Here is a 27,951-nt window from a genome sequence, read left to right as displayed (position 1 = left end):
GCCGGCATCAACTCTCCCAGCGGCGACAACAACCATCTGAATCGGTCGATCGCTACGCGCAGGAGTTGCGCTACCTGTTGGCGGACTGCGTGCAGGACGTACGGACCCACGAGCAAGTGCAGGACGACTTGCTCCGAGATGCATTCATCTCCGGAATTAATTCTGGAGTCTTGAGGCTCCGACTCTTGGAGGTCGCGGAGCTGACATTCACGGAGGCACTACGGCTGGCACGCGTCTATACGGATGCCCGAGAACAATCCACCACTTATGATCACCCACGAGTCGCGGCGGGGACCTCGCAACACGCACGACCGGAGAGGGGTACCGCCGAGGATATGGCGGAGGACCCGACCACCACGGCCGAGTCTCCCGGTGCTTCTGAAGCGGACTCTGCTTCCGGCCTAACTGCTGCCGCTGCCCGGCCACGGCCTGACCGGTATGCAAAATGTTATTTTTGTGGGAATCGGCAGCACCCTCGATCTGAATGCCCGGCTCTGGAGACCACATGCCACCTGTGCTCCACCAAGGGCCATTTTGCAAAGGTCTGCAGGAAGGCCGCTCGGGGCACGCGTCCCCACGCGACCTTGAATGGGCTCATCGCGGAGCCAACGGATCGAGCGCCGGACGGGGCGCCTCACTCGGCTTTGATGAGCCGCCCTCCTTCTCGCGGGCCTCTGGCTGCACGCCCGACCTTGGTGAGATACACCAGGCCGCCGAAACAAATGGCGCGAACGCGACCGGCCGCAGCGCGACCGGCCTTGACTGGCGTTCGAACGCCTACTTCAAACAAGCGACATGCTCCTGCTTTGGAAACTCCTCTCGATGTGCAGCAAACGCAGCACGTGACTCGAGCCCCATCTGACGGCGGCTCTTACGAATTACATGCATCCACTTTGGCATATGAATCTGCAGACGGCAGAGATCCTTCTCACGTGACTCGAGCGCCATCTGGCGGCGGCTCTTACGACCTACACACACCCACTCTGGCAAATGAAACTGCTGATGAGCCAACTATGCGCTTGTCATGGGGTTTCTCCCCGGGCTGCCCGAATGACCGGCAAACTGCAGCCGGCGTGGGAACGTCCTCTGACAGTGGGCATTACGACTTCAATGCTCCTGCTGAGGCCCAACCTGCCGACGCTGCCCGAAGGATTGCAGCTGGCGTGGGATCCACCTGCGAGGCGCGATCTTCTCGCCTGGCCGGTACAATACCTGCCGGGTCTGCCGGCCTTGCGCAGGCCATCATTCCGCTCATGGTCGCGGGCGTTTTTGCGCAAGCTTTGATTGACACGGGGTCTACGGATAGTTTTATCGATCAGCGACTAGTGCATCAACATGGGTGGCCGGTTCTCGGGACAACCCGCCGGATCTTCATGGCCTCTCAGGGACTTCGGTTGAGCACAAAAGGGGCGTGTCGATTGACACTTGTGATAAAGGGACGCACGTTCCCGGACGTGTATCTCATGGTATTACCTGCTTTATGTGCTGACGTTCTGTTGGGACTTGATTTCCTTAAGCGGCATGGACGTTTGGAAATAGACTTCGGTGGGCCGGACACGCTTGCTGTGTGCGCCCTCGCTCAAATGGACATGGAGCCTCTCTCGCTGTTCCCCAACCTGACCACTGATTGTACCCCTGTAGCCGTCAAATCGCGGCACTACTCTCGCGCAGACGCGCAATTCATTGCGGAAGAAACGGCCCTGCTCTTAAAGGACGGTATTATAGAACCCAGTAGGTCACCGTGGCGGGCCCAAGTCTTAGTGGTGCGGAGTGAGGCCCACCGCCGGCGCATGGTAATCGACTATTCGCAGACGATTAATCGTTTTACACAGCTGGATGCCTACCCCTTACCGGGGATGGACGCCCTGGTACGCCAGGTGGCCCTGTATTCCGTTTATAGCACTCTCGATCTGCGTAGTGCGTATCATCAGGTCCCCATCTCTAGGGCTGATCGCGTCTTTACAGCCTTTGAATCGGGTCAGCGGTTGTACCAGTTCACTCGACTCCCCTTTGGGGTAACTAACGGAGTCGCTTGCTTTCAGAGGGCTATGGATGACCTCGTTGCGAAGGAGAACGTGACTGATGTCTTTGTCTATCTGGACAATCTTACGGTTTGTGGGTATGACCAGGAGCATCACGACGCTAATCTGAAACGCTTCCTCGAGGTCGCACGGAAATATCGCCTAACCATGAATGCGGCTAAGTGTCATTACGCTCTACGCACGGTAGACCTTTTGGGGTACACCGTGACCCATGGCTCTGTCTCTCCGGATAAGGAGCGTCTGCGCCCTTTGCTCGATATGGCTCCGCCTAGCGATCGGGCTTCGCTGAAACGCGCTCTTGGGCTGTTCGCCCACTATTCAAAGTGGGTGCAAAATTTCTCCGCGAAGCTCCGCCCCCTCGTGGCCTGCAACACATTCCCCATGGGCCCGGCCGCCATGGCGGCCTTCGAGGGCCTTAAAGCCGACATCGCTGGCGCCGCTGTCGCGACGATTGACGAGAGTGCCTCTTTCGTTTTGGAGAGTGATGCCTCAGATCATGCGATAGCGGCGACACTCTCCCAAGGGGGACGCCCTGTGGCTTTCTTCTGGCCGGTACAATACCTGCCGGGTCTGCCGGCCTTGCGCAGGCCATCATTCCGCTCATGGTCGCGGGCGTTTTTGCGCAAGCTTTGATTGACACGGGGTCTACGGATAGTTTTATCGATCAGCGACTAGTGCATCAACATGGGTGGCCGGTTCTCGGGACAACCCGCCGGATCTTCATGGCCTCTCAGGGACTTCGGTTGAGCACAAAAGGGGCGTGTCGATTGACACTTGTGATAAAGGGACGCACCTCTCACCTCCGCCGAGCGGAGGCATTCGTCTGTCGTAAAGGAAGCGTACGCGATCGTCGAATCAATTCGGCGATGGCGGCCGTATCTGCTTGGGCGGTGTTTCCACATCGTCACGGACCAACAAAGCGTTGCGTTTATGTACGACACCTTACATGCTCAGCGCATTAAGAATGAGAAAATCACCCGTTGGCGTATCGAACTCGCCGACTTCTGCTACACCATCAAATACCGCCCGGGGAAGGATAACCTGGTCGCCGACGCCTTATCGAGGCTGGCCACTTGCGCGGGGGTTGTCACTTTGGAGGGGCTGCGCACTTTGCACGGCACTATGTGTCATCCCGGGGTAACGCGTTTCGCGCATTTTGTGCGCGAGGGAAATCTGCCGTACTCGATTGCGGACATACGCCGCATCTGCCGTGATTGCGCGATCTGTGCGGAACTCAAACCGCGTTTTTACAACCCTCCTATGGGGACACTCGTTAGGGCTACTAGACCGTGGGAGCGCTTGGCGATGGACGTCAAAGGGCCGCTGCCAATGTCGAGCAACTCTCGCTATCTGCTCACTATCGTCGATGAGTATTCACGATTCCCCTTTGCTTACACGTGCGGGGATATGTCGGCTGCCACGGTTATTCGGTGCCTGCAGAATTTGTTTTCTATGTTCGGGTATCCGGCCTACGTGCATACCGATCGGGGTGCGGTGTTCCTGTCCCAGGAGGTGAGGGGCTACTTGCTCCAGCATAATGTCGCTTCGAGCTACACCACCCCGTACCGGCCCCAAGCGAATGGGCAGATCGAACGTTTTAATGGGATTATATGGAGGGCCGTCATGCTAAGCCTTCGGACCCTCGGCCGAGGCCTCGATAATTGGGCGTGGTCGCTACCTGCTGCTCTAAACTCGATCCGGGCTCTCCTATGTACTGCCACCAACCAGACTCCTCACGAACGACTGTTCCACCACCCTAGAAGCTCCGGCAGTATCCAATCTTTACCCAGCTGGCTCGCTGAACCGGGGCCCGCCTATCTCAAACGAGCGGTTCGCACTAGCAAGTACGACCCCCTTGTTGACAAGGTTGAGGTCCTCCAGGCTAATCCCGAGCATGCTCGCGTGTTAACGGCGGACGGCCGCGAGTCTACTGTCTCCGTACGCCATCTCGCCCCATGTGGGGACGACGACAGGGATATCGACGAACCCGTCTACGAGTCTATGGACTCTACTGAAGCTTCCCCTATGGAACTACCACCGCTACTTCCGTCGTCCCCCACTCCCGTGCCCGAAGGTGCTGGGGCGCCCCCTCCGACACCCACCTCCGGCGGCTATTCCGACGCGGGGGACACCGGGCTTGGAGACGCCGTACCCGGTCGATTCCGAACACGAACTGGCAGGGAAGTTCGCCGCCCCGACCGCTACGGGTGGACCGACTGACGTGGATTGACGTGACCCATTCGATTATTGCTGACGCTTGCTTGCAACCTGCCGAGCGGCAGTATAGTTCTAACAGCGGGGAGAATGTAGTGAAATTATACCAAGGTGAACCCAGGGTGTGCTCGCTTCAAAAGGGGCGTCTATAAGACCCGGGACTACCGGGGCGCACGTACACTCCAGCGGCACTCACTGTGACATAGTCCTGTAGTTTGAATGGTATGTACGCCCCTATATGCTGCGCTGATTGTTCTCTCTATTGGAATCGACCATTGCCCATGAAATACTCTGATTTTAATGCCTGTTGCATGAATGTATTTTTACAGGATGTTACTTCAGATCTAAATGATATTAAACCTACCCAGAGGTCAAGTCGTGTCTGAGCTTGATTTTCACGACACACCCCATAACATATTTTTTTGGGGGTGGAGGTAGAGTTTGAAAATTTTCCTGAAGACTCTTGCAACCATTGGGGGTGCAGTTTACAGAAGAGAAAGTGCAAAGCAATTTGTAAGATACAAGGCATGAACTGCAATGGACATCACCTGCTCCTGAAGGTCCTGCAGAACAGCCTCGTGCACTTCACACTCTTCCTCTGCCAGTTTCCTCATTTCAGCCTCACTGTCTAAGAGAAACAACACCTTTATAAAACACCCGAGCTCACATTATTGGAATATATTAAATAATGGTTCACCCTGTTGGGAAATAGAGGTTTTTTTTGAAAAGAAAGTAAATCTTCAAATATTTAATCTATTTCTGGCATGACCATTCGTTGTGTTAAATAAAGAAAATCACAATCAATATCAATCATCTCTAAACCATTCCAGCCTTTACTTCCAAATTTCTCTCTGCAAAACCTGTTTTTTCTGCATTTACAAGCTGAATCATCATGTGTTATATGAAACTAGAAGAGTATCCTCCGGATGGGTGGAATTTGTGCACTATTTGCTGAAAAAAGTATATTTTGTACATTGCAATAAAATGATAGGGGCCAAATTGACGAAAGGCGTTTAAGAGCCAGATGTGGGTAGAATTGCTAATCGTGAAATAATCACCCGTTCAAAGTTAGTCGCCAATCGCCGAAGAGTGTTTATCTAATGCTCGATCAAAACCTAAGCGCAAGCGTTTAAATAACAAAGACAACTTTTACACGTTGACGAGGACATGTTTAAGAATGTGGTTACAGCCTTGAAGCAAGCATTGCACGGCTAATAATTGGTAGTGTACATGGATGGTGAATATTGATGCATTAAGAGTGCTTGAATAAGCTCAAGAGGAGGCAGAAGAGGATAGAAATAGGGCAGTTTGCTGACGCGCATTGAGAATCTTCGAGGATAGATGCAATCCTCTGGAGAACTATGACAATATCAAATTTGTCCCGAGTTAGACCCTCGAAGGAATTTTTTTTTTGGCTGCTGATCTAGTGTAAGATGACTTGGATCAACCTACGATGAGGAGCAATATGCTGAATACCCTCCACCAATTGCCTGGGGCGCTGTGAATCTATGCAAGTGCATCATTTCAATTGGATATTGGAGATATGTGCAGTGTTTCACAGGTTAATTGGCTGCTTATCTACCTTCGTAAATTGCTATTTAGACGTGCGATTAGCTGTGCGTATACAACAATGTTTTTGTCAGCGTGTAAGGGTTAGGCATGTGTTAGCAAGACGTACACGAAGCGACTTTCGTAAATTCAGCCCGAGATGTTTATGTAGTGTACGTCTTGGAGTGTGCATCTAACGGGGTTTAAAATGTCTAAAAAGGGTCCAAAGTGACGTTCCAATCGTACATAATTAATTTAGCCAAGATGGAGAGGCTAGGTCAAAGCAGTTTATCCCTGATATGTGAAACATCCTGCAAACCATGCCTACAGAAAACAGTTTTTGGAACGCTGGCCACATTTTTCCATCCAATAATCATGTAACTTTGTTTTTTTTAAATCTCCATGCCATGGGAAGGTGCTCCAATGTTGAAAGTTTTGTGTCCATTGCTTAAGCGTTTGTGGAGAAAACGAATTTGAAAGCAAATAAAGGAGAAAAAGTGAGGACTATGGTCGATTTCCACAACATGGTCAAGGATGGTTGTGGACGCCTATTACTCGTATGTAATGATTAATTTCACTGGTGGTCTAATCCATGTGTTTAAATGGATACATGAAACGTTTGTCAGTTTAACCAGCGGCCTATCTTTCAGAAACATCATCTCCAAGCAAAAGTACCCATCCCCAGGAAAAGTTAAAGTGAATGTATCAATTTAAATGATCTCATGGACTTTTTTTAAAGTTAATGGTGTTGCACTCTTGGTTTCACTCAGAGCCAAAGCTCTGAGCTACTTATACCACACACCGCGAAATGTTGATGCGACATTGGGCGGTGGAGGTTGGATTTGTCTAAAAAGAGGGCAAATATATAGCAATTTTAAATTGTGTGTTACTCCATGAAGATCTGTATTAAATCTACTTTAATCCAGATGTTCATTTTAAAGATTACAAAAAGGGACAATAAAGTGACCGAGTATATTCCATCAAGAAAAGTGAAATAAAAATGCAAAATAACCAATCAGCAACTTTTCATACAACTCCACATTGTCCATAAACTACAACACCAGTATGGAAGGAGGCCACATTTGGTATATGTTCGGTCCATGAGAGGTCATGGGTGCTGGTGAGGCTTAGAGGTTCAATAGAATGAACCTCTTCTAGTGGTGATCATGGCAATAGACAGGTGGGTTTGTTTTAATATCCTCTGAAATGACAGGTAAGTGAATGAGAGATTTTCCAGAATTGAACGCACGTTCCATTTATCACACCAGCAACTAATCATTCCCAGATCAGCAGACAGTGACGTAGGTGCCATCTGCCTATCATCGCGATTGGGTAATGTACAACACAATGTATAGTAATCTGCAAAAAAGGAAGAAAGGGTTTCCTCAGAGTGTTGGCAATGTCATTTATGTCGATGAGGAACAAGACATGGCCCAATACACTAAAAGTTGGGGCACCCGAGCCTCCCCGGGAGGAGAACAGAAGGGGAGGGTTACACTTAGCAACTCATTGACTGGGTGAGTGGACAACATCAGAGATCCAGGTATGAAGGTGGACCTTGGAAAACAGCCAGAGATGCCAGAATGTGTCGAAAGTCATCGATAAATATCCAGGGGAAAGTCTCGACCTCTCGTTTGACATTTTGGGTCTCCAACCAATGCTGAAGGAGTGGGGGCAGCATGCTCGAAGTTGAGAAACCGGGATGAAGTCTGAACCGATAGTGAGAGCTCAGACTGTTTAAAAAAGAAAGACTCGAGTTCCATGACTTCACTTAAAATTGAAGGTTTATTGATCTGTGGTTGATAGTGCGAGTTGCTGTCAGGGCAATAACTGGTAGGGTAAAACTAACTGGTCTCATGACAGAATAAACCCAGGTCACGTTCCTTGTTAGCAGGTGAACAATTCTACGCTTAGCAGGTGAACAGTCCAACACTTTTCAAATTCTGTCCCACAATCATAGGAAGAGCTGACATTGAAGAATCATGACGCTTTTCCACCGCGGTACCGTATCGTACCCAAAATCCGTTTTTCCATTGCCAAGCGAACAGTACCATACCTAAGTACCCGTGCTAAATTTGGTTCCTGCTATGGATAGGTACCAAGCGAGCGGAACCCAGACCTATGGGTGGAGCTAGCAATACTGCAGACCGTCGATTGGTCAATCACAATCGTCACAGAACCATCACGCGATGTTCATTCTTTGTTTGCGCCGACGAACAAGGCCCAAATCTTCGTTGTCGGACGTCGGTCTTCATAATTGTCTGCAAATGTTTCTCTCTTTTTAGCTGTCCACTTTCTGGCGTCTTTCAGCTTCTTCTCAAACACGTCCTCTCTCTTTTTGCATTTCCCTAAAAAAACTCATGCTCAGATAAAACTAAAATCCGACAAAGAAGTAAAACACAACTTCAAGTTTCTCCATAGTTGTGGAGCTGTTTACAGTTTAGTGTCGCATGAGAAATGACGTCACCACAGCGGTCGCGTTTTTTTTCCGTCACTTCAGATAACTCCACCTATTTTCACGGTTCTGTTATGCGATGGAAAAACGACACGGATTACAGTACCGTACCGAACCACACTGTAGTGCCATACCATACCGTTCTGTGCAATGGAAAAGCGCCAATAGTTAAACTGTCAAATTAACAAGCGGCATGAGGCACTGAACTTCAAATCACGCCATCGTTCGGACAGGACGTATGGTCCGCCTGTCCCATATCTGAGGTGGGATCTGTTAGCAAGCGGCTTGCTTCATTCAAAGTGCTCAAGGAAGCACTCCAACGGAACGGAGTGATCGGCACTGCTTAAAAACTTTGTGGTCTCCATGGAAACAGTGGCATCATGTTACTCCAACAAATGCTGCCTGGGTAGTCGTTTCCAGTTTTACTTGATCCTCTTGTGACATGGACTTCCCCAAACTAAATGATCGTGTTTGCAGTGACTACAGTCAGGGGCGGATCCAGGGATTTCAAGAGGGAGGGGTGCGCCAAGCCATAGTGCCAAGGGAGGGGAGGGGTTTGGGGGGGCTGAAGGGGGATCTGGGGGTTCTACTGCAGGATTTTTTTTTTTAATCGGTCAGAGACGGCATTTCGTACGTTTTTGGAAGTTTCTGCAGTTCCTTGCGTTCTTCCCTGGTCCAACAGTTCAGCAGATTCGCGATGACTAATGGCCAGATCGACAAACTGGTGAACCGACTTGCTCAGCTGTTCCTTCTGCTATAAATTGATGAATTTTGTGTGTCTGTGGCATGTTTTTTTGTGTATTTCTACTGGAGCTTTCTGATGTGGAATTTCTGATTTGTGTAGTTGTACAGAAATGATTATTTATTTATTTATTTATTTATTTTTGGATACAGAATCGAGGCTCGTGAAAGAGCTAACATTTATCACACAAACAAATCAAACAGAAACAAAGTATATAAAAAGGGGAGCGGTAGACAAGATGGGGAGAGAAGGGGAAGCACACAAACACAACATTTGAGAGCAGGGACATCGGGAATGTGTGGGAGGGAGAGGGCTTGGGGGGGGAGGCGGCGTGGGAAGGGGGGTGGGAGAAGTATAAACACAAGGACACCAAGGACTTCCAAGAAAGAAATTGGTATTTCAAAAAAGTGGATTTGGGCTGAAATTAGCGGGGGCAGAAAAGATCAAGTTTTTGGATGGATAAGAGATGGTGGTGAACAGCTGTTTTAAAGACCTGGAGGGAGAAGTGGGATTGAAGAGAGTGAGGGAGTTTGTTCCAGAGGTGGGAGAAAAGAGGAATGAAAGAGTGAAGGTGAGCAGAGAGTCTTGATTTTGGCAGTTTAACCATGTAGTCCATGGGCCCAGACCCAAAATTTCACATATCGGTACCATCTGGGTGGGCAAATTCTAGTTGCCATTTTTAAATAGTTCAACATCCCTAGATTATGTTTTGATATGATAACCTTGCCAGAGAGGTAGCTTATTAGTAATTATCATGTCTTGAATGGGCACACCCTCTGGCAGAACCAAAAATGCATTTTCACAGGGTATAATCTTTTACAGCTTTGCTACCTCACCCAAAAGTATGATATTTCTGTCTCAAATGTGTTAGTCTGTTGTAGAATACATTTACATTGCATGAAATTCAAGAACAACATCAGACATTTCCACATTTTTACTCTTTGCCTTCAAAACACACACAAAATTAGGGTCCATGTACATGGTAATGGGTTGCATTGGTGAAATTCTACTCCCAGGATATGCCAACTTCCATGTCAATTGTTTCTACTGCAAGGCATCATGAAATAGAAGTATAGGTGCTGTGATATTTATAACTGTCTCTTATTTGCAGAATGAAATCATAGATTCAATCTCCATTGCATCACTCATCATCACCATCGATATCTGTTAGTTCTGCAACCAGTTATTCCTCAATTGGTTGGTTTCCATAGGTTTTTAGTTTGCACATGTTTGTGCACTTCAAACCATTGCTGAGACATGGGCACTCAGGTAATGTGCAAGACTTCACACATTGACAGGATAAGAACTGCAATACAGCTTCTGGTGCTGGTGACCCATGCATACACATGATGGCCAGTTTGCCATCATCATCTATGGTCCATCCATGGTCCTTGGGACTTGGTACAAGGGGTTGACATTGTAAAGATCGTCTCCAGGTGGCAGCTTGATCGTTGGCACGAAGAACATGCATGTACAGGCAATCTTCACAAGGTGGTAGTTGACTGGACTCTTGTTGACCATGTCTGGTGAAGAAAAGTTGGTAGCGGAGTGTATTCACATCTGATGTGCTTGTAGAAGGCACATACATTCGACAAGTGATTTCTTGCAGCTTCTGAAACTGCTCTGCAGACACATCCCATGACTGTCCAAGCTCACCGAAAACCTTCTGGTCGGTCTTTTCAGACTTCATTTGCTTTAATGTGCCCATCTTTCCACGGCCTGCAAAGGCACTGACTGTATCACGGCCAGTGAAGGCATGCGTACCAATGATTGCATTGCAGACACTATCTCCCAGGGACTGACCTAGCTTAGTAATGTCAAGGAACCTTGTCGGGTTTTGGGTTCCACATTTCTGGTACATGGGACATGGTATTTCTTTGCTGAAGCCCAGACACAGAACAAGCACATCTGTATCTTCAGCAGCGATGACCACTGCCTTGTAGCCAGACTCTGCTGCATGAAGAGCATGCAAAAGCATACGGGTATCTGCTTCTTCCTGGGTTGATTTCAACTCTTTGAGCTCCTCCCAGTGTTCCTCACTGATTTTAAAGCAGGTCTCCTCACAAGTAACATACAGGGTTTTGTTCTGAAGTTTCTCTCTATATTTGTGTTCCTTCCATTCATTCACCAGGAACTTGATCAGACTGGCTTTGTTGGAAGAGCTGCTTAGTAGTTTTCTCCACTGCTGGATGTTATGGCCAGGAGCTGCTATAAAAATTTTAAAAACCACCTTTAGAGGCCATTTTTTCCCCGCAAAGCGGGGGTTGGCCTTTTTCGGGAGCCATGGTTGTTGTTGTTTTTTGGTCCCCTTTTTGAAGCAATGTTTTACGGCCGGATGCCCTTCCTGACGCCAACCCTTTTTGCCGCCTTTAACGACAAACAGGGAATTACCAGTGAACTGGTACTCAATTAGCCGACCTCGGAAGGATGACAGGCTGAGTCAACCCCCCTGGCGTTAATTCAGCGATTGACCGGGATTCGAACCCAGGATCCAAGGATCCTAAGCCGGCACCCTAGCCGCTAGCCCAACACCAGCTGTTATCACTATCTACTGTTAAAATAAAATGCAATATGTTACGCAGCAGTGGAGCATGTACACTGGAACAGTCTGCAGAGTGAGCAGTGTACTATTATCATGTATCAATCAGGAGTGTTGCCATGGTAACCCCAGGGACCAGACACTGAGTGGATACATATGATGTCCATGGTGACAGGGTAGGACCGATTAATTACTGGGGCTGGAACCCATACACAGTTGACCTTATAAACCTGAAATAAATATCTGAAATAAACAAAGGCTTATACTTGTCTTCCACATCCCACCCAATTCAGTTTACTGCCTGAAAACAACTTAACATCTACATCCTTACAATAAAAATAAAAATAAAAACCACCTTTAGAGGCCATTTTTCCCCACAAAGCGAGGGTTGGCCTTTTTCGGGCACCGTGGTTGTTGTTGTTGGTCCCCTTGTTGAAGCAACACCAACAATACCTCAATTAGCCGACCTCGGAAGGATGACAGGCTGAGTCAACCCCCCTGGCGTTAATTCAGCGATCGACCGGGATTCGAACCCAGGATCCTAGGATCCTAAGCTGGCACCCTAGCCGCTAAGCCAACACCAGGCCAACAACACCAACACCAACCTTACAATATTTGTAGAAAATCTGGAAGTAAATATATAATTACAGGCTAACCTCAATATATCACTATTCAATATATCACTATATTGGATATTTCACTTTTATTCAATGGATCCCAAATTGCCCATTTTTTTTTTTTTTTTTTTTTTTTTTTTTTTTTTTTTTTTTTTTTTTGTATACAATATCGAGGCTCGTGAAAGAGCGAACATTAATCACACAGAAAGACAAACCGACACATAAAACATATAACATAGGGAGCAGTAGACAAGATGGGGAGAGAGGGGGAAGGACACAAACACAACATTTGAGAGCAGGGACCGAGAGACATGGAGACATCGAGAGATCTGAGAGAGGGCGAGGGCTTTGGGGGGGGCGTGGGAAGGGGGCAGTGGGAGAGGTATAAAACATATGGACACTGCCAGGACTTCCAGGAAAGAAGTTGGAATTTCAAACAAGGTGGATCTGGGGTGAATTAGCGGGGGTAGAAAAGATCAAGGTTTTGGATGGGGGAAGATAAGAGATGGTGGTGAACAGCTGTTTTAAAGACCTGGAGGGAGGAGTGGGATTGAAGGGAGTGAGGGAGTTTGTTCCAGAGGCGGGAGAAAAGAGGAATGAAAGAGTGAAGGTGAGCGGAGAGCCGAGATTTCGGCAGTTTAACCATCAGAGGGTTGCTGGCAGATCTTGTGCGACCTGTAGGAATATTTGGGGGACAGAGCACAGAGAGAGCTGGGGGTGCAAGGCCGGAGAGGAGTCGGTAGAAGACAGAAAGACCACCTACCTGCCTGCGGTGAGTGAGTGAAAGGCCCTCAGAGATAGCTTCATCGCGGGAGATTCCAATAATTCTGAAAGCTTTGGTTTCAACAGCGTGAAGCCGAGCTAGGTGTGAGGCAGGAGCACCGGCCCATAGGGGAGAACAGTATTCCATTGAGCTGCGGATGAAAGCCTTGTATGTGGTGAGGAGCTCAGGTGTGCCGAGGAAGGACTTCGCACGACGGAGGATGCCCAGTCGGCGACTGGCTTTGGAGGCCAGCTTTGAAATGTGGTTTTCCCAAGAAAGATCATGGCAGATAGTGAGACCCAAAATCTTGAGCGACAGAACTTCTTGGAGAGGATTGTTGAGAAAGTAGATGGGAGGGTTGTCCAGTCGATCTTTTCGGAGAGACATAGTAAGAGTGTGAGATTTGTCAGGATTGAAAGACATGTTCCACTTGTTTGACCAGTCTGTGATTTTGTCCAGGTCTTCAGAGAGTGAGGAGGCAGCAGACTGCCGATCTGAGGGAAGAGGAATGGAGCGGCAGAGAGTGGAGTCATCAGCAAAGAGATAGAGAGGATTTTCGAGAGAGTCAGAGAGATCATTGATGAAGACCAGAAAAAGCACGGGGCCCAGAACACTGCCTTGGGGAACTCCAGCCTGAACAGGAAGAGGAGATGAGAGAAACCCATTCAGGGCCACACGTTGACGACGACTAGAGAGGAAGTCCGCCAGCCATGCGTGGAGATTTCCATGGATAGCAAAGGAGGAGAGTTTGGTGAGCAGAGCGGGGTGCCAGACCGTGTCGAAGGCACGTGATATGTCGAGGGAGACAGCTCTAATTTCCTGTTTGGCATTGAGGACCTCCATCCATTGTTGAGACAGCAGAAGCAGCATGTCCAGAGTAGAGTGACCTGGTCTGAAACCAAATTGATGATCAGAGATCAAGCCATTGGAGAAGAGGAAAGATTTCATATCAGAAGCAATGATGGATTCCATGACTTTGCTGATAATTGGGAGAAGGCTGATTGGTCTGTAGTTGCTAGGATCTGTTTTTGCACCTTTTTTGTGCAAAGCGGTGATGTTGGCTGATTTCCAAGCAGATGGCAGTTGACCTTGAGCAAAAGAGAGGGTGAAGAGAACAGAGAGAGGGTGAGATAGAGCAGCAGAGCAGGATTTTAGGACCCGTGGGCTGATGCCGTCGGGTCCAGTTGCAGAATCAGAGTCGAGGGTTGACAGAAACTTTTCCACCTTGTCAGGAGGAAAGGACACGGAGTCCAGGAGCAGCAGGGTACGACTGGGTATGGTGGGTACAGAGAGGGATGGGTTTGGGACACAAGATTTAGAGGCAAACACAGAGTTGAGGCATTCAGCTTTTTCACGTGCGGAGTCAGCTGTGTAGCCGTTTGAGGTAAGGGAGGGGATGGAGGGGGAACAAACACCAGAAACGGATTTGACCAGACGCCACCAGGATTTGGAAGAGGGAGACAGATAAGAGAGTTCGGTCTTGAGAACGGAGAGATATTGTTTCCTGGCTCTCCTGAGGGTGGACACACTTGTTTCGGGCTTTGTGGAAGGAAATGAGATTTCCTTCCGTTGGATTTGCTTTCCAGGAGACGAAGGCAAGTTGTTTCTGGGCAACAGCCTCACCACAAGATTCCGTGTACCATGGACGGGAGGAAGGGTATGACAACTGAAGACGAGATGGGATAAATCTGTGCATGAGAGAGAGCAATTTACTTTGGAAGAATTCCCAGGATGAGTTGATGTCAGAGGTGGTAGAGATGGGAGACCAGTCCAGATGATTGATGGCTGCTTGAAGACCGTGCCAGTTGGCCTGAGTGAAATGCCAGACTCGTCGACGCTGAGCAGGCTCCCTGAGGATGGTCAGAGAGATGTCCACTTTAACAAGGACATGATCAGATGTTCCGATCGGAGCAGAAGAAGAGCAGCAGACATTTTCAGGGAAGTTAGTCATAACCAAGTCCAGAAGAGAAGATGTTCCGTTGACTGAGATCCGGGTCGGGAAATTGACAGATTGTGTCAGTCCCAGTGAGTCGCAGAAGTCCTTTGCTGAGGAGCCATGGCTGGTGAGAGAGGTACCCACACCCAGCCAACTGGCATGATGACAGTTGAAATCACCACATATGAGGAAGAGAGAGTTGGGATGAGTAGATAGAAGTTGGTCCATATCATCAGACAGCGAGATGTAGATGGAGTCATCACTGTTTGGTGGACGGTACAACACACATATGAACAAGAGGTGGGAGCGAAGGGGAAGCCGTAGCCAGAGGTATTCCTGGGGGTGAGGTGGAGAGAGTGCAGTGCAGGGCGAGTGAGGAAGAGAGTTTTTGATAAAGATAGCAACCCCGCCTCCAGGACGAGGCTCAGGTCTATCATACCGGAGGAGGGAGTAGCCCGGGAGAGATACTATGGAATCAGAGACATCATAAAGGAACTAACCTTTAACTAACCATAAAGGAGACATCATAAGGATTTCCTTATTATTAGCATATAAAATCTCCCTATATATTGCTATGCACTTATAGTGTGGACCATTTACATGGACCCCGTCCATAGTGATATATCGAGGTTAGCCTATATTATGGTAAAATAACCATAATCAGTGACTTTTGGAAATATTCCGTTAGCTGAAAATATTATTAGCTTATTATGGATGGCTTTTAATGGAATATTTTCATGATATATGACTTTGCTTAATTACAAAAAAGCGCCAATTGGCCAAAATGTTAAGATGGAAAATAAATGGACTAAGCTACTCCTGTGGAAAGGTTATCATATATTAATTTGTTCATACTGACCCCACAAACATTTTAATACCACTTAAGTTTTGCCCCAAATTTGGTACCGATTTTCTGTCTGGCCCATGGACTAATAAGAGGGCTGCAGGCAGATCTTGTAGGAATATTTGGGGGGCAGAGCCCAGAGAGAGCTGGAGGAGCAAGGCTGGAGAGGAGTCGGTAGAAGACAGAAAGACCACCAACCTGCCTGCGGTGAGTAAGTGAAAGGCCCTCGGAGGTAGCTTCATCGTGGGAGATTCCAATGATTCTGAACGCTTTGGTTTCAACAGCGATTGTTATGATCTCCTGAGTTCGGCCAATTAACTACAAATAATCCGGAAGAATACTTATGTTTCTAAACGCACGCCATGTTACGAACGTTCCTTATTCAAAAGGATTTTGAAACTAGGCCCGTTCCAGGATATTCATAGCTTATAATTTATCATCGAAAATCCGAAGGGGGGGGGGGTGCACACCCCCTGCACTCCAACACCCCCCAGGATCCGCCAATGACAATAGAGTATTATATGAAGAGTAAAATAAAGATAAGTAAATGGGAGAGTCAGAAGGACGAGCCCCACCAAGCTTATCTATACAGTACACCTTCCACTGTACATTTTGGAGAGTCAGAAGGAGAAGCCCCATGCCAAGCTTATCGATACAGTACACCTTCCACTGTACATTTTGGAGAGTCAGAAGGAGGAGCCCCATGCCAAGCTTATCTATACACCTTCCACTGTACATTTTGGGGAGTCAGAATGGGGAGCCCCACGCCTAGCTTATCTATACACCTTCCACTGTACATTTTGGGGAGTCAGAAGGGGGAGCCCCACGACTAGCTCATCTATACACCTTCCACTGTACATTTTGTGGAGTCAGAAGGGGGAGCCCCACGCCTAGCTTATCTATACACCTTCCACTGTACATTTTGGAGAGTCAGAAGGGGGAGCCCCATGCGTAGCTTATCTACACACCTTCCACTGTACATTTTGGGGTCAGAAGGGGGAGCACCATGCCTAGCTTAAATATCTACACACCTTCCACTGTACATTTTGGGGAGTCAGAAGGGGGAGCCCCACGACTAGCTCATCTATACACCTTCCACTGTACATTTTGGGGAGGGGTTTTGCACGTTTGCTAAGATTAAATTGAATACCGTAATTATGAAATGCTGAAACAACAATAAAAGTATGAACTGCATGTTTCAATATCGTCCTCTGTGACAGCAGAATTGAAGATCAATTATAGCTACCAAAGCGTTTGCTAAGGAACGGCTGGCTTGGCATGCGAGAGCAAGCCGCTTGCTAACGAAACACACCCCGTGCCTGTATTTACGTTTTGCTCGTTAAAGATACTTCAGTGAACGTAGCAGCTCAATGCGCTGTGGTGAATAATCGACGAAACCACAAATGGAGAACCGCGCACACAATATTGATGGCGAGTGTGCACAATGTCCGTCACCGCGGGTGTCCAACCTCGAGTGAGTTCGGTCGTCTCTCGCAGCTCGAGCTCCTTGTCCCGCAGGGCGAGCGCGAGCTTGGTCGCCACCGTGAGTCGCTCATCGGTGAAGGACGCGGAGTACGCGGGGTCCACCAGGTGGTCCAGGTACCGTCGCAGCAGCGAGCTTCGGAATGCTTCGCCCAGGAGTGCGTGACCGTGGCATCTCCGTCTACCTAGAGATCGCAGCGACAGATGTACTACCAGCCGCGTAGACAAACCAAACATCATCCACATAACGTTAACGAGCACATCCGGAAGTACGTCATTAACAATTTGGACACGACCGGAAGCGAAATTTTAGACTCGACTTTTCGCGCGCGTTTCTTCACAGATAATAACTCCACATCTGTGGATTGCTTATTTATTACCCACAGACCGCAGATTATTATCATTATACGTACATTCACGCACTTAAGCCTGTGTTCAATTGTTAAGCCAGCCGTTCCTTATCAATGGTTTCGAATGGAGCGCTTGCTTGAGTGCTTAAGCCACTTGGCGACCGCTGTACAAGAAACTTGGTATCTGAACACGCCCCCGGATTGGCTGTCACGGCTGAATGTTGACGTCATGCGCCGCCATCTTGAGACCCCCAAAATAAATGACTTTAAAGCGCGGCGTTACGCGCGCTGCTTGCGAGCAAGGAGGAAGCGGACAAGCGGTAACTTATAAGCGTCTTTATTTCAGGAGCTCACTGTAACACTGGCGCGCTCCGGGCTGCGCGCCCGGTGTATATCATGAGGCCACGCCTACCCCTCGGGCGTGGCCACCGCCCACTTGGTGCGCGGAATGATGTCACCACGCCAGTGGGCTTTTGTGTCCGCCACACGCGCCCCCCCAGAATTCCCGCGCACCTAGAGGGCCAGTTTGCGGGGCAGACGAATGACCCGGCCGAAGCGCCCCCTGGCGATCGGCGGCGTCCGGGGTGCAGGGATGCCAGGTGGGATGCCACTGGCTGCCCCTGGGATGGGTGCAGGACCGGGGGGCGGCGTGGCGGCGGGGCTGGGCGGTGCCGGGGGTCCGCCCGCAGGGGGGCGGCCCCGACGTGGGGGTCGGGCCACTGGCGGTGGATGGTCCACGTCGAGGTGGGCCGGCTTGAGGCGGTCTACCGAAACGCGGTCAGGAGTACCGCCGATGTCCAGGGTGAAGTGCTTCGCCCCGGTCTCCAGCACGCGGAAAGGCCCGTCGTACGGGGGCCGTAGTGGTGTCCGGTGGGCATCATGGCGGACGAAGACGTACTCCACTGTGCGAAGCTCCGGGGCGACGTGCGTCGGTGGGTGCCCGTGGCATGCCGTTGGCACCGGGGCGAACCTCTGGGCGGTCTCTTGCAGAGCGGAGCGCTGCTGTGCCGCGGCCCATGGTGCCGTGGAGTCGGGGAGGAACTCGCCCGGCACCCGCAGCGGTTGCCCGAAGACAAACTCCGCCGCGGATGCGCGCAGGTCCTCCTTGGGCGCCGTCCGGAGGCCCAGCAGGACCCAGGGGAGCCTGCGCAACCGCCCCCCAGAGCTCCGAGGTGAACTGGGGGCCGCGGTCGGACGAGATGTGTGAGGGGGCGCCGAACCGGGCGACCCAGGTGGCGATGAAAGCCTGCGCGACATCGGCCGCCGTTGTCGACGCCAAGGGCACGGCCTCCGGCCACCGGGTGGTGCGGTCCACCATGGTGAGGACGTAGGTGAAACCCCGCGAGGGGGGCAGAGGTCCCACCAGGTCCACGTGGACGTGGTCAAACCGGCGTTCCGGCACCGTGAACGGGGCCAACGGGGCCTGGGTGTGCCGGTGCACCTTGGTGCGCTGGCACGCGAGGCACGTCCTGGCCCAGCCGCGGACGGCCTTCCGGAGGCCATGCCAGACGAACTTGTCGGCGATCAGCCTTTGGGAGGCCCTCGCGCCCGGGTGGGACAGGCCGTGGATGGCGTCAAACACCTGGCGCTGCCAGCCCGCGGGCACGATGGGGCGAGGACGCCCGAGGGAGACGTCGCACAAGAGGGCCGTGCCCGCGCCGTCGAACGCCACCTCGGTGACGCGGAGGCCCGTGACGGCGGTCCGCAAGGCCTGGACGTCGGGGTCAGCGGCCTGGTCCGCTGCCATCCGGGCATAGTCGATGCCGAGGTGGACTGCGTGGGCGACGGCCCGGGAAAGGCAATCCGCCACCGGGTTGTCCTTCCCCGCGACGTGCTGGATGTCCGTCGTGTACTCGGACACGGCCGAGAGGTGACGCTGCTGCCGGGCCGACCACGGCTCGGTGACCTTGCCCATCGCGAAGATCAGCGGCTTGTGTTCGACGAAGGCAGTGAACGCACGGCCCTCGAGCAGATGGCGGAAGTGCCTGACCGCCAAGTGAAGCCCGAGCAACTCGCGGTCGAAGGTACTGTAATGGCGTTCGGGCGGGCGAAGCTGCCGGCTAAAGAACGCCAGCGGTTGCCAAGCTCCACGCACCCATTGCTCGTGCACCGCGCCCACCACGTAGTCCGAGGCGTCGGTGGTGAGGGCGATCGGTGCATCGGGCGCCGGGTGCGCGAGCATGGTGGCGTTAGCCAAGGCGAGCTTCGCGCCCGTGAACGCCGTGTCCATCTGCTCGGTCCAGGTAACGTCGCCTTTGCCTGGCTTACCTCGGAGAGCTTCGTGCAGGGGGCGCAGGAGCTGGGCGATACGGGGCAGGAACCGATGGTAAAAGTTCACCATGCCCAGGAACTCCTGCAGCCCTCTGATCGTGCGGGGGCGCGGAAACCCCTTCACCGCCTCCACCTTGGCCGGCAGGGCGACGGCTCCGTGCCTGGTGACACGGTGCCCCAGAAAATCGATTATGGTGGCGCCGAACCGGCACTTTGCGGGGTTCACAATCAGGCCATGCTGGCCCAGGCGTTCGAAGAGCTTGCGGAGGTGGCGTAGGTGCTCTTCGCGGGACGCGCTGGCGACGAGGATATCGTCCAGGTAGACGTAGACAAAATCCAAGTCACGCAGGACGCTGTCCATCAGTCGCTGGAACGCCTGAGCCGCATTCTTCAGACCGAAGGGCATGCGCAGGAACTCGAAGAGTCCGAATGGCGTGATGACCGCCGTCTTCGGGACGTCCTCCGGCCTGACGGGGACCTGATGGTAGCCGCGTATGAGCTCCACCTTCGAGAAGAAGGACATGCCCGCCAAACGGGCGGAAAAGTCCTGAATGTGGGGGACGGGGTAGCGGTCGGGAGTCGTGGCGTCATTGAGGCGGCGATAGTCCCCGCACGGTCGCCATCCCCCGCCAGGCTTCGGCACGATGTGCAGCGGCGACGCCCAAGCGCTCTCTGAGCGCCGAACGATGCCGAGTCGCTCCAGGGTAGCGAACGCCGCTTTTGCCACCGCCACCTTCGTCGGCTCGAGGCGGCGTGCCCGGCGTAGACCGGTGGCCCGACGGTGGGGATGTGATGGGCCACCCCGTGCTTGACGGCCCCCGCCGAGAAGGTGGGCCGCGTGAGGGCCGGGAAGCCGGCGAGGAGGCGGGTGAATGCGTCCGCTGCCGGAAGCGTACAGACCAACGTGGCCGGAACCGAACCGTTCGGCAAGCCGCTTGGCAAGCCGCTCGTTGAGCTGGGCAACGCACAAGCGAGCGAGCTGAACGTCTCGGCCTGGACAAGACGTCTGCGCTTGACGTCGACCAGGAGCCCATTAGCGCACAGGAAGTCCGCGCCAAGCAGTGCCATGGGCACGTCGGCGGTGACGAACGTCCATCGGAAAACCTGCCCTCCGAACCACAGAGAGAGGCAGCGTTTTCCGTACGTACGGATGGGCGTCCCGTTCGCGGCAAGCAGCGCGGGGCCCCCACCCGCGGCGTGCTTGTCTGACGTGCCGGCGGGAACGACACTCACTTGCGCTCCCGTGTCGCACAGGTAACGGCGCCCGGAGAAGGTGTCCGTTATGAACAGCAGGCTGCTCGAACGGCCGGAGCTCATCGCCACTATTGAGCGCCGGCCCAGGCGTTTCCCGACCTGTTGAAGGAGCATGGCGGATGACACTGCCGAGCTTCGTGGCCGAACTTGGCGTGGAACCAGCACCAGGTGGTGGAGCTGGAGGAGCGCGGCTGGCTCCGCCAGGCCGGTGGAGTTGGCGGGTTTCCCCACGGTGGCGGTTTTCGCCGCGGCGGTGGGCGGGGCGTGGCGGCGGTCACGAGGTGCGTATCAGCATGCTGCGTATGCTGTATAAGCTGATGCTGTGGATCAGCAGCATCAGCAGCAGCATCAGCAGCATCAGCCATGAGGGCCGTGACGGCCACGCCGACTCTCGCCCGCGTGTCCGAAGCGGCGAAGTACTTGTCCGCCTCGGCTGCCAATGCTCGGGGTTCCGTTAGCCCGGTCCCGGCCAACGCGAGGCGAACCTGCGCTGGAAGTTGGCGACGGAAAAGCGCCCGGAATAGTTAACCGGGGGCTTTGTCGCCCAACAGTGACAGCATATGGTCCATTCGGACCGACGGGCGCGTGTCACCGAGCTCGGGGAGATCCAGGAGGCGGTCGGCCCGTGCGTCGTCCGTGAGGCCGAACGTGGCTAGGAGTAGCCGCTTGAGTGCCTCGTACTTGTGGCCGTCCGGTGGGTGACGAAGGACGGACACAACTCGAGCGGCCGTGCCGGGCCCGAGGGAGGCGACGACGTGGCAATAGCGCGTGTCATCGCCGGTGAGGCGCCGAAGCTGAAATTGGGCTTCGGCCTGGACGAACCAGAATTCGGCCTGAGCCTCCCAAAATTCGGGAAGTTTGATGAAGTTGGCCATGGCAATGGCGTCGCGTGTGGAAGGATCGCTCCGGCAGATCCAACGTCAAGGGGGTCACCAGTAAAGCGCGGCGTTACGCGCGCTGCTTGCGAGCAAGGAGGAAGCGGACAAGCGGTAACTTATAACAGTTATAAGCGTCTTTATTTCAGGAGCTCACTGTAACACTGGCGCGCTCCGGGCTGCGCGCCCGGTGTATATCATGAGGCCACGCCTACCCCTCGGGCGTGGCCACCGCCCACTTGGTGCGCGGAATGATGTCACCACGCCAGTGGGCTTTTGTGTCCGCCACAACTTCACATTATTCGTTTTTGCGAATACATTTTTTCTAAGTATCATTCACAAGTTTCAGATATCAACTAAGAACAAGTAAATAAGTAAATAAGAGAAACGAAGAATAAGTATGACGTTTGAGCTAACCAGACTCAGTGGTGTCATGCATGGTTCTATTCGACTGTCAGAGCGTCTGTTCCGAGTTGGGCGGTGAGAGGGTTCAAACCTTGTCCGAATCATACCCAACCCAAGACTTCTTTAAAATGTTCAGCATTTTCCATGGTACATGCTGCTTACTTGCTTAACGCTCCGCATTTAAAGGGTATAGGGCACGGACCAACAAAGCTGGAAAGGCAATGGCAAACCATGTAATGTTAACCTTGCCAAGAATCTGCTTCAGCAGTACCGACGTTCTGTAAAGAACATGGTACATTGAAGGAGCTGTGCTCCCACGTAATCGGAAGAATGGACGCGACAAAAAGCTGGAATTCGTCCGAGTTTCTTTATTGTCACAAAACAACTCGGGTACTCTGAAAAGCCCGTTTATCGGGCAGCATTATCCCAGAGCGTTTGCCCGGGAAAGGTGAGAGGGGGCGTGGCCGGGCGTCCAGGACGCGGCCTGGCAAGTCGAGAGCGGGCCTGCCCGGGCGTCCTGGACGAGCCCGGCATGGTGATCGCTCCGCGTCCTTGGTAGGTGCAAGGCGATTGTGTAAACCCAGCGGAAGCCGCTACACACGTCCCCCCAGAATCGACTTGCACCGGCAGGGTCAATTTGAGGGGGGTCCTGATGACCCGGCCGAAGCGACCCCTGGCGGGTCGTGGGGGGGGGGGTCCGGTGTGGTGGTGGGCGGTCGAGTGGGGGGCACCGTGGACGGGGGGCGGCCTCGCCACGGCGGAAGGGCCAACCGTGGCGGTTGGTCGATGTCCACGTGCGCCGGCTTGAGGCGGTCCACCGCAATCCGGTCCGACCTGCCGCCGATGTCGATGACGAACGACTTGTCGTCCCGTCGCAGGACCTGGAAGGGCCCGTCGTACGGCGGCCGGAGTGGCCCCCGATGTGCGTCATGATGCACAAAAACGTACTCCGCTGTGCGAAGCGCTGGGGGGACGTAGGACTGGGGGTCACCGTGGTGGGATGTTGGCACGGGGGCAAACCGTCGGGCGGCCTCCTGGAGGTCCGAGCGCTGGTGAGCTGCGGACCAGGGACTGGTAGCGTCGGGCACGAATTCACCCGGGACGCATAGCGCCTGGCCGTAGACAAGCTCGGTGGTGGATGCCCGGAGGTCATCCTTGGGGGCCGTGCGGAGGCCCAAAAGGACCCATGGCAGCCGGTCGGCCAAACCGCCATCTTGAAGGCCGGCCATGAGCGTGGCCTTCATGGAGCGGTGGAATCACTCGCACAACCCGTTGGCTTGGGGGTGGTAGGCCGTAGTACGGTGGAGCTTGACCCCCAGGTTGCGGGCGACCACGCCCCACAGCTCGGAGGTGAACTGCGGTCCGCGGTCCGACGAGATGTCCGCCGGTGCGCCGAAGCGGGCGACCCAGGTGGCGATGAAAGCCTGCGCCACGTCGGCGGTGGTGGTGGAGACGAGGGGAACGGCCTCCGGCCACCTGGTGGTCCTGTCCACCATGGTGAGCAGGTGTGTGAACCCCCATGATGGGGGGAGGGGGCCCACCAGATCCACGTTGACGTGGTCGAAACGTCGTTCGGGCACGGTGAAAGGTGCCAGCGGGGCCTGGGTGTGTCGGTGGACCTTGGCCTGTTGGCAGGCTGTGCAGGTGCTGGTCCAATCGCGGACGTCCCGTCAAAGGCCGTGCCAGACGAATCGCGCCGACACCAGCTTCTGGGAAGCTTTCCGGCCCGGGTGGGAAAGGCCGTGGAGGGAGGCGAAGATGCGACTTTGCCAGGTAACGGGCACGATGGGGGCGAGGCTGGCCTTGGGAGACGTCGCAGAGCAGGACAGTGTCCGCGAAGGGGATGTCGGCCAGGCGGAGGCCCGTGTCCGCCGCCCGGAGGGCTTGCACTGTGGTGTCGGTGGTTTGGTCTGCCGCCATAAGCGCGAAGTCCATGCCGAGGTGGACCGCGTTCGCGCTGGCCCGAGAAAGACAGTCGGCCACGGCGTTGTTTTTGCCGGCGACGTGCCGGATGTCCATGGTAAACTCCGACACCGCGGAGAGGTGGCGCTGTTGGCGGGCCGACCACGGCTCCGTGACCTTGGCCATTGCGTAAACCAACGGCTTGTGGTCAACGAACGCCGTGAAGGGTCGGCCCTCCAGGAGGTGGCGGAAATGGAGAACAGGCAGGTGTAGACCGAAGAGCTCACGGTCAAACGTGCTGTATTTGAGCTCGTTCGGCCGGAGCTGCCGGCTGAAAAAAGCGAGTGGCTGCCAAACCCCGTTCACCCATTGCTCATGTACGGCGCCCACCGCGTAGTCGGAGGCATCCGCGGTGAGGGCGATGGGAGCGTTGAGCACCGGGTGAGCGAGCAGTGTTGCGTCGGCGAGGGCCCGCTTTGAGCTTTGGAAGGCTGCGTCCATTGCTGCGGACCAGACGATGTCGTGCTTGGCCGGCTTGCCCCGGAGGGCTTCGTAGAGGGGCCGCATGAGTTGAGCAGCGCGGGGCACGAAGCCGTGATAGAAATTCACCATTCCCAGGAATTCCTGCAGGGCCTTTATGGAGCGGGGACGCGGAAACGTGGTGATGGCCTCGACCTTGGTTGGCAGCGGCACGGCCCCGTTCTTGGTGATGTGGTGGCCCAAAAAATCAACGGCCGTCGTGCCGAAGTGGCATTTGGCCGGGTTGACGATGAGGCCGTGCTCGCTGAGGCGCCCGAACAGTGTTCGGAGGTGGAGGAGGTGCTCGGCGCGGGACGTGCTGGCGACGAGGATGTAGTCCAGGTAAACGAAGAGGAACGGCAGGTCACGCAGCACGCCGTCCATCAAGCGCTGGAACGCCTGAGCCGCGTTCTTGAGGCCAAACGGCATCCGTAGGAATTCGAAGAAGCCGAACGGCGTGATGACGGCCGTTTTAGGGACGTCGGCCGCCCTGACAGGTACCTGGTGATATCCCCGTATGAGATCGATTTTTGAAAAAATGACCCGTCCTGCCAGACGGGCGGAGAAGTCTTGGATGTGCGGGATCGGATACCTGTCGGGGGTGGTAGCGTCGTTTAGGCGGCGGTAGTTGCCACATGGGCGCCAGCCGCCCCCTGGCTTTGGGACGATGTGTAGTGGCGAAGCCCACGCGCTATCGGAGCGCCGCACGATGCCGAGGTGTTCCAAAGCGTCGAACTCGGCTTTGGCCACGGCGAGCTTGGCTGGGTCGAGGCGGCGGGCTCTGGCGTAGACCGGCGGGCCAGTGGTTGGTATGTGGTGCTCGATCCCATGTCGTACTGCGACGGCCGAAAACGTCGGCCGCGTGAGGGCCGGGAACTCCGTGAGCAGGCGAGCAAACTCGTTCGCCGCCGGGAGGGCGCATGCCAGCTCGGTCAGAGCGGAGCTGCTCAATGTGCATACCAGGGAGCTGAAGGTCTCGGCGTTGATGAGGCGACGTTGTTGGACGTCCACCAGCAGTCCGTGTGCGCAGAGGAAGTCGGCGCCTAGCAGAGCCATGGGCACGTTTGCAGTTACAAACGTCCAAGTAAAGCGTTGGCCGCCGAAGCAGAGGGTGACGTTGCGCGGGCCAAAGGTGCGGATGGCCGATCCATTGGCCGCAACCAAGGAGGGGCCGCAAACCGCGGACTGCCTGTCCTGATCAGAGGCGGGTATGACGCTCAGTAGGGCGCCGGTGTCGCACAGGAAGCGCCGTCCGGACGCTTTGTCCGTGATGAAAAGTAAGTTGCCCGTGTGGCCAGCGCTCATGGCTGGTAATGAACGCCGGCCTGGCCGTTTCCCGGCCTGCCGAAGGTGCACGGGGGTCGGCATGTCCGGGCCTTCTGTCCGAACCTGGCATGATAGTAACACCACGCTTGGTCAGGTGGAGGCCCCGGTCGTCGTGCTGGAGGTGGTCGGCTCGGCGTTGCGGCCGCCAATTGCGTCGGCAGTTCGGTCGTCGACCGTGTCGGGTGCTCGGGCGCCATGGGCGTTGCGTCGGACGGCGGTGGGCCCCAGGTCGCTGCTGCAATGCGTTGGCCTGCCGCGGAGATCTTGTCGGCTTCCCTGGCGAGGGCGCGGGGATCCGTGATCGTCGTGCTCGCCAGGGCGAGGCGTACCGGGCTAGGCAGCTGACGGAGGAACAGCTCCCGGAACAGGAATGCCGGAGAGTGCTCGCCGAGCAGCGAAAGCATGTAGTCCATTCGCTCGGACGGGCGCGTGTCGCCGAGCTCGGGCAGGTCGAGCAGGCGCCGTGCGCATTCCGCCAATAGGAGGGCGAAAGCGTCGAGGAGGAGCTTTTTAATCGCGCCGTATTTGTCAGCGGCTGGCGGGCTCTCGAGGAGGCTCAGGGCGCGGGCCGCGGTGGCTGAACCGAGCGCTGCTACCACATGGTGGAAGCGGGTGTCGTCGGCCGTGATGCCTCGCAGGGCGAACAGGGAGTCCACCTGGGCGAACCAAACCGCCGCGTGAGCCTCCCAGAAGGTAGGCAGTTTAAGGGCAACTGCCGTGTCCATGTCGGTAGGTCACCAATGAAGGAGCTGTGCTCCCACGTAATCGGAAGAATGGACGCGACAAAAAGCTGGAATTCGTCCGAGTTTCTTTATTGTCACAAAACAACTCGGGTACTCTGAAAAGCCCATTTATCGGGCAGCAATATATATACACACATTATCCCGGAGCGTTTGCCCGGGAAAGGCGAGAGGGGGCGTGGCCGGGCGTCCTGGCCGCGGCCTGGCAAGTCGAGGGCGGGCATGCCCGGGCATGCCCGGGCGTCCCGGACGCGGCCTGGCAAGTCGAGAGCGGGCGTGGCCGGGCGTGCCCGGGCATGCCCGGGCGTCCCGGCCGAGGCCTGGCAAGTTGAGCGCGGGCCTGCCCGGGCGTCCTGGACGAGCCCGGCATGGTGATCGCTCCGCGTCCTTGGTAGGTGCAAGGCGATTGTGTAAACTCAGCGGTAGCCGCTACAACATCAAAATTAAAATAATGAATATTCCGTGGTGGGACAGACGCTCGTCTTCCGATGGAGGGCGGTCGTATAGTCGGACTCCATTAGGTGATTGAAGAGGGTCTTCAGGACTCTAAAGGGATTCAAGGTGTAAAAAGGGTCTTAAAAGGACTGTCTCCTCCACTCCACTCTCTTTCCCGTTCTTCAAAGTAAGAGGGCATTACTTGACTTTAAAGGGGAACCCAAAAGCTCAGACCACCTCGACCTCGATGCTAATCTATCCCTTGATACCCTACAAAATAGATATGATTTTTCTTTTTCCGATTTCTGATTTATAAAGTGGGTAAATTTGCGATTATAATTCGAAATCTACCTCTTCTTCACGATTGGCTGTGATGTCACACCATGAACCCGACCGCCATTTCCATATTGTGTACGGGTTACATCGCAGTACGATGATGAGACCTATATCATCATCGTACCGCAGTATCTCACCATCTCGGTACGATGATGAGGACAAACATCGTAGTACGATGCAACTCAAACGATGAATCATTTTCGATTTTCTATAAATATGCGGGGTCGATGTGTCCTTGGTGGTTGTAGTAATACAAACCAAGATGGTTTCATGCTACACCAATGGGCTAAATATCCAAGGGTTGCCAGAAATTGGATGTTTATCCTCAACACCCGAGTGTGGATCGGGCCGACAAA

General features: G+C 53.8%; 1 protein-coding gene across 6 annotated transcripts in view; it reads right to left on the bottom strand.

Moving 5' to 3' along the window:
* Window positions 1-17,467, bottom strand: part of MTRF1L (mitochondrial translation release factor 1 like) — a 100,087-nt gene extending 82,620 nt beyond the window's left edge. For all 6 annotated transcript variants that reach the window (XR_010983423.2, XM_068108425.2, XM_068108427.2 and 3 more), the window contains exons 1-2: window positions 17,170-17,467; window positions 4,805-4,884 (exon numbers count right to left, since the gene is read on the bottom strand). Coding sequence is in view for 5 of the 6 variants with exons in the window: in XM_068108425.2 (XP_067964526.1) it covers window positions 4,805-4,884; window positions 17,170-17,428 (339 nt within the window). In the remaining variant the exon portion in view is untranslated. The remainder of the gene's footprint in view (window positions 1-4,804; window positions 4,885-17,169) is intronic.
* Between the last annotated feature and the right edge of the window lie 10,484 nt (window positions 17,468-27,951).

Source organism: Myxine glutinosa, chromosome 2 (assembly GCF_964187855.1).
Source record: "Myxine glutinosa chromosome 2, kmMyxGlut1.1, whole genome shotgun sequence".
Classification (NCBI taxonomy): domain Eukaryota; kingdom Metazoa; phylum Chordata; class Myxini; order Myxiniformes; family Myxinidae; genus Myxine; species Myxine glutinosa.
This window is presented reverse-complemented; position numbering and strand designations above follow the sequence as displayed.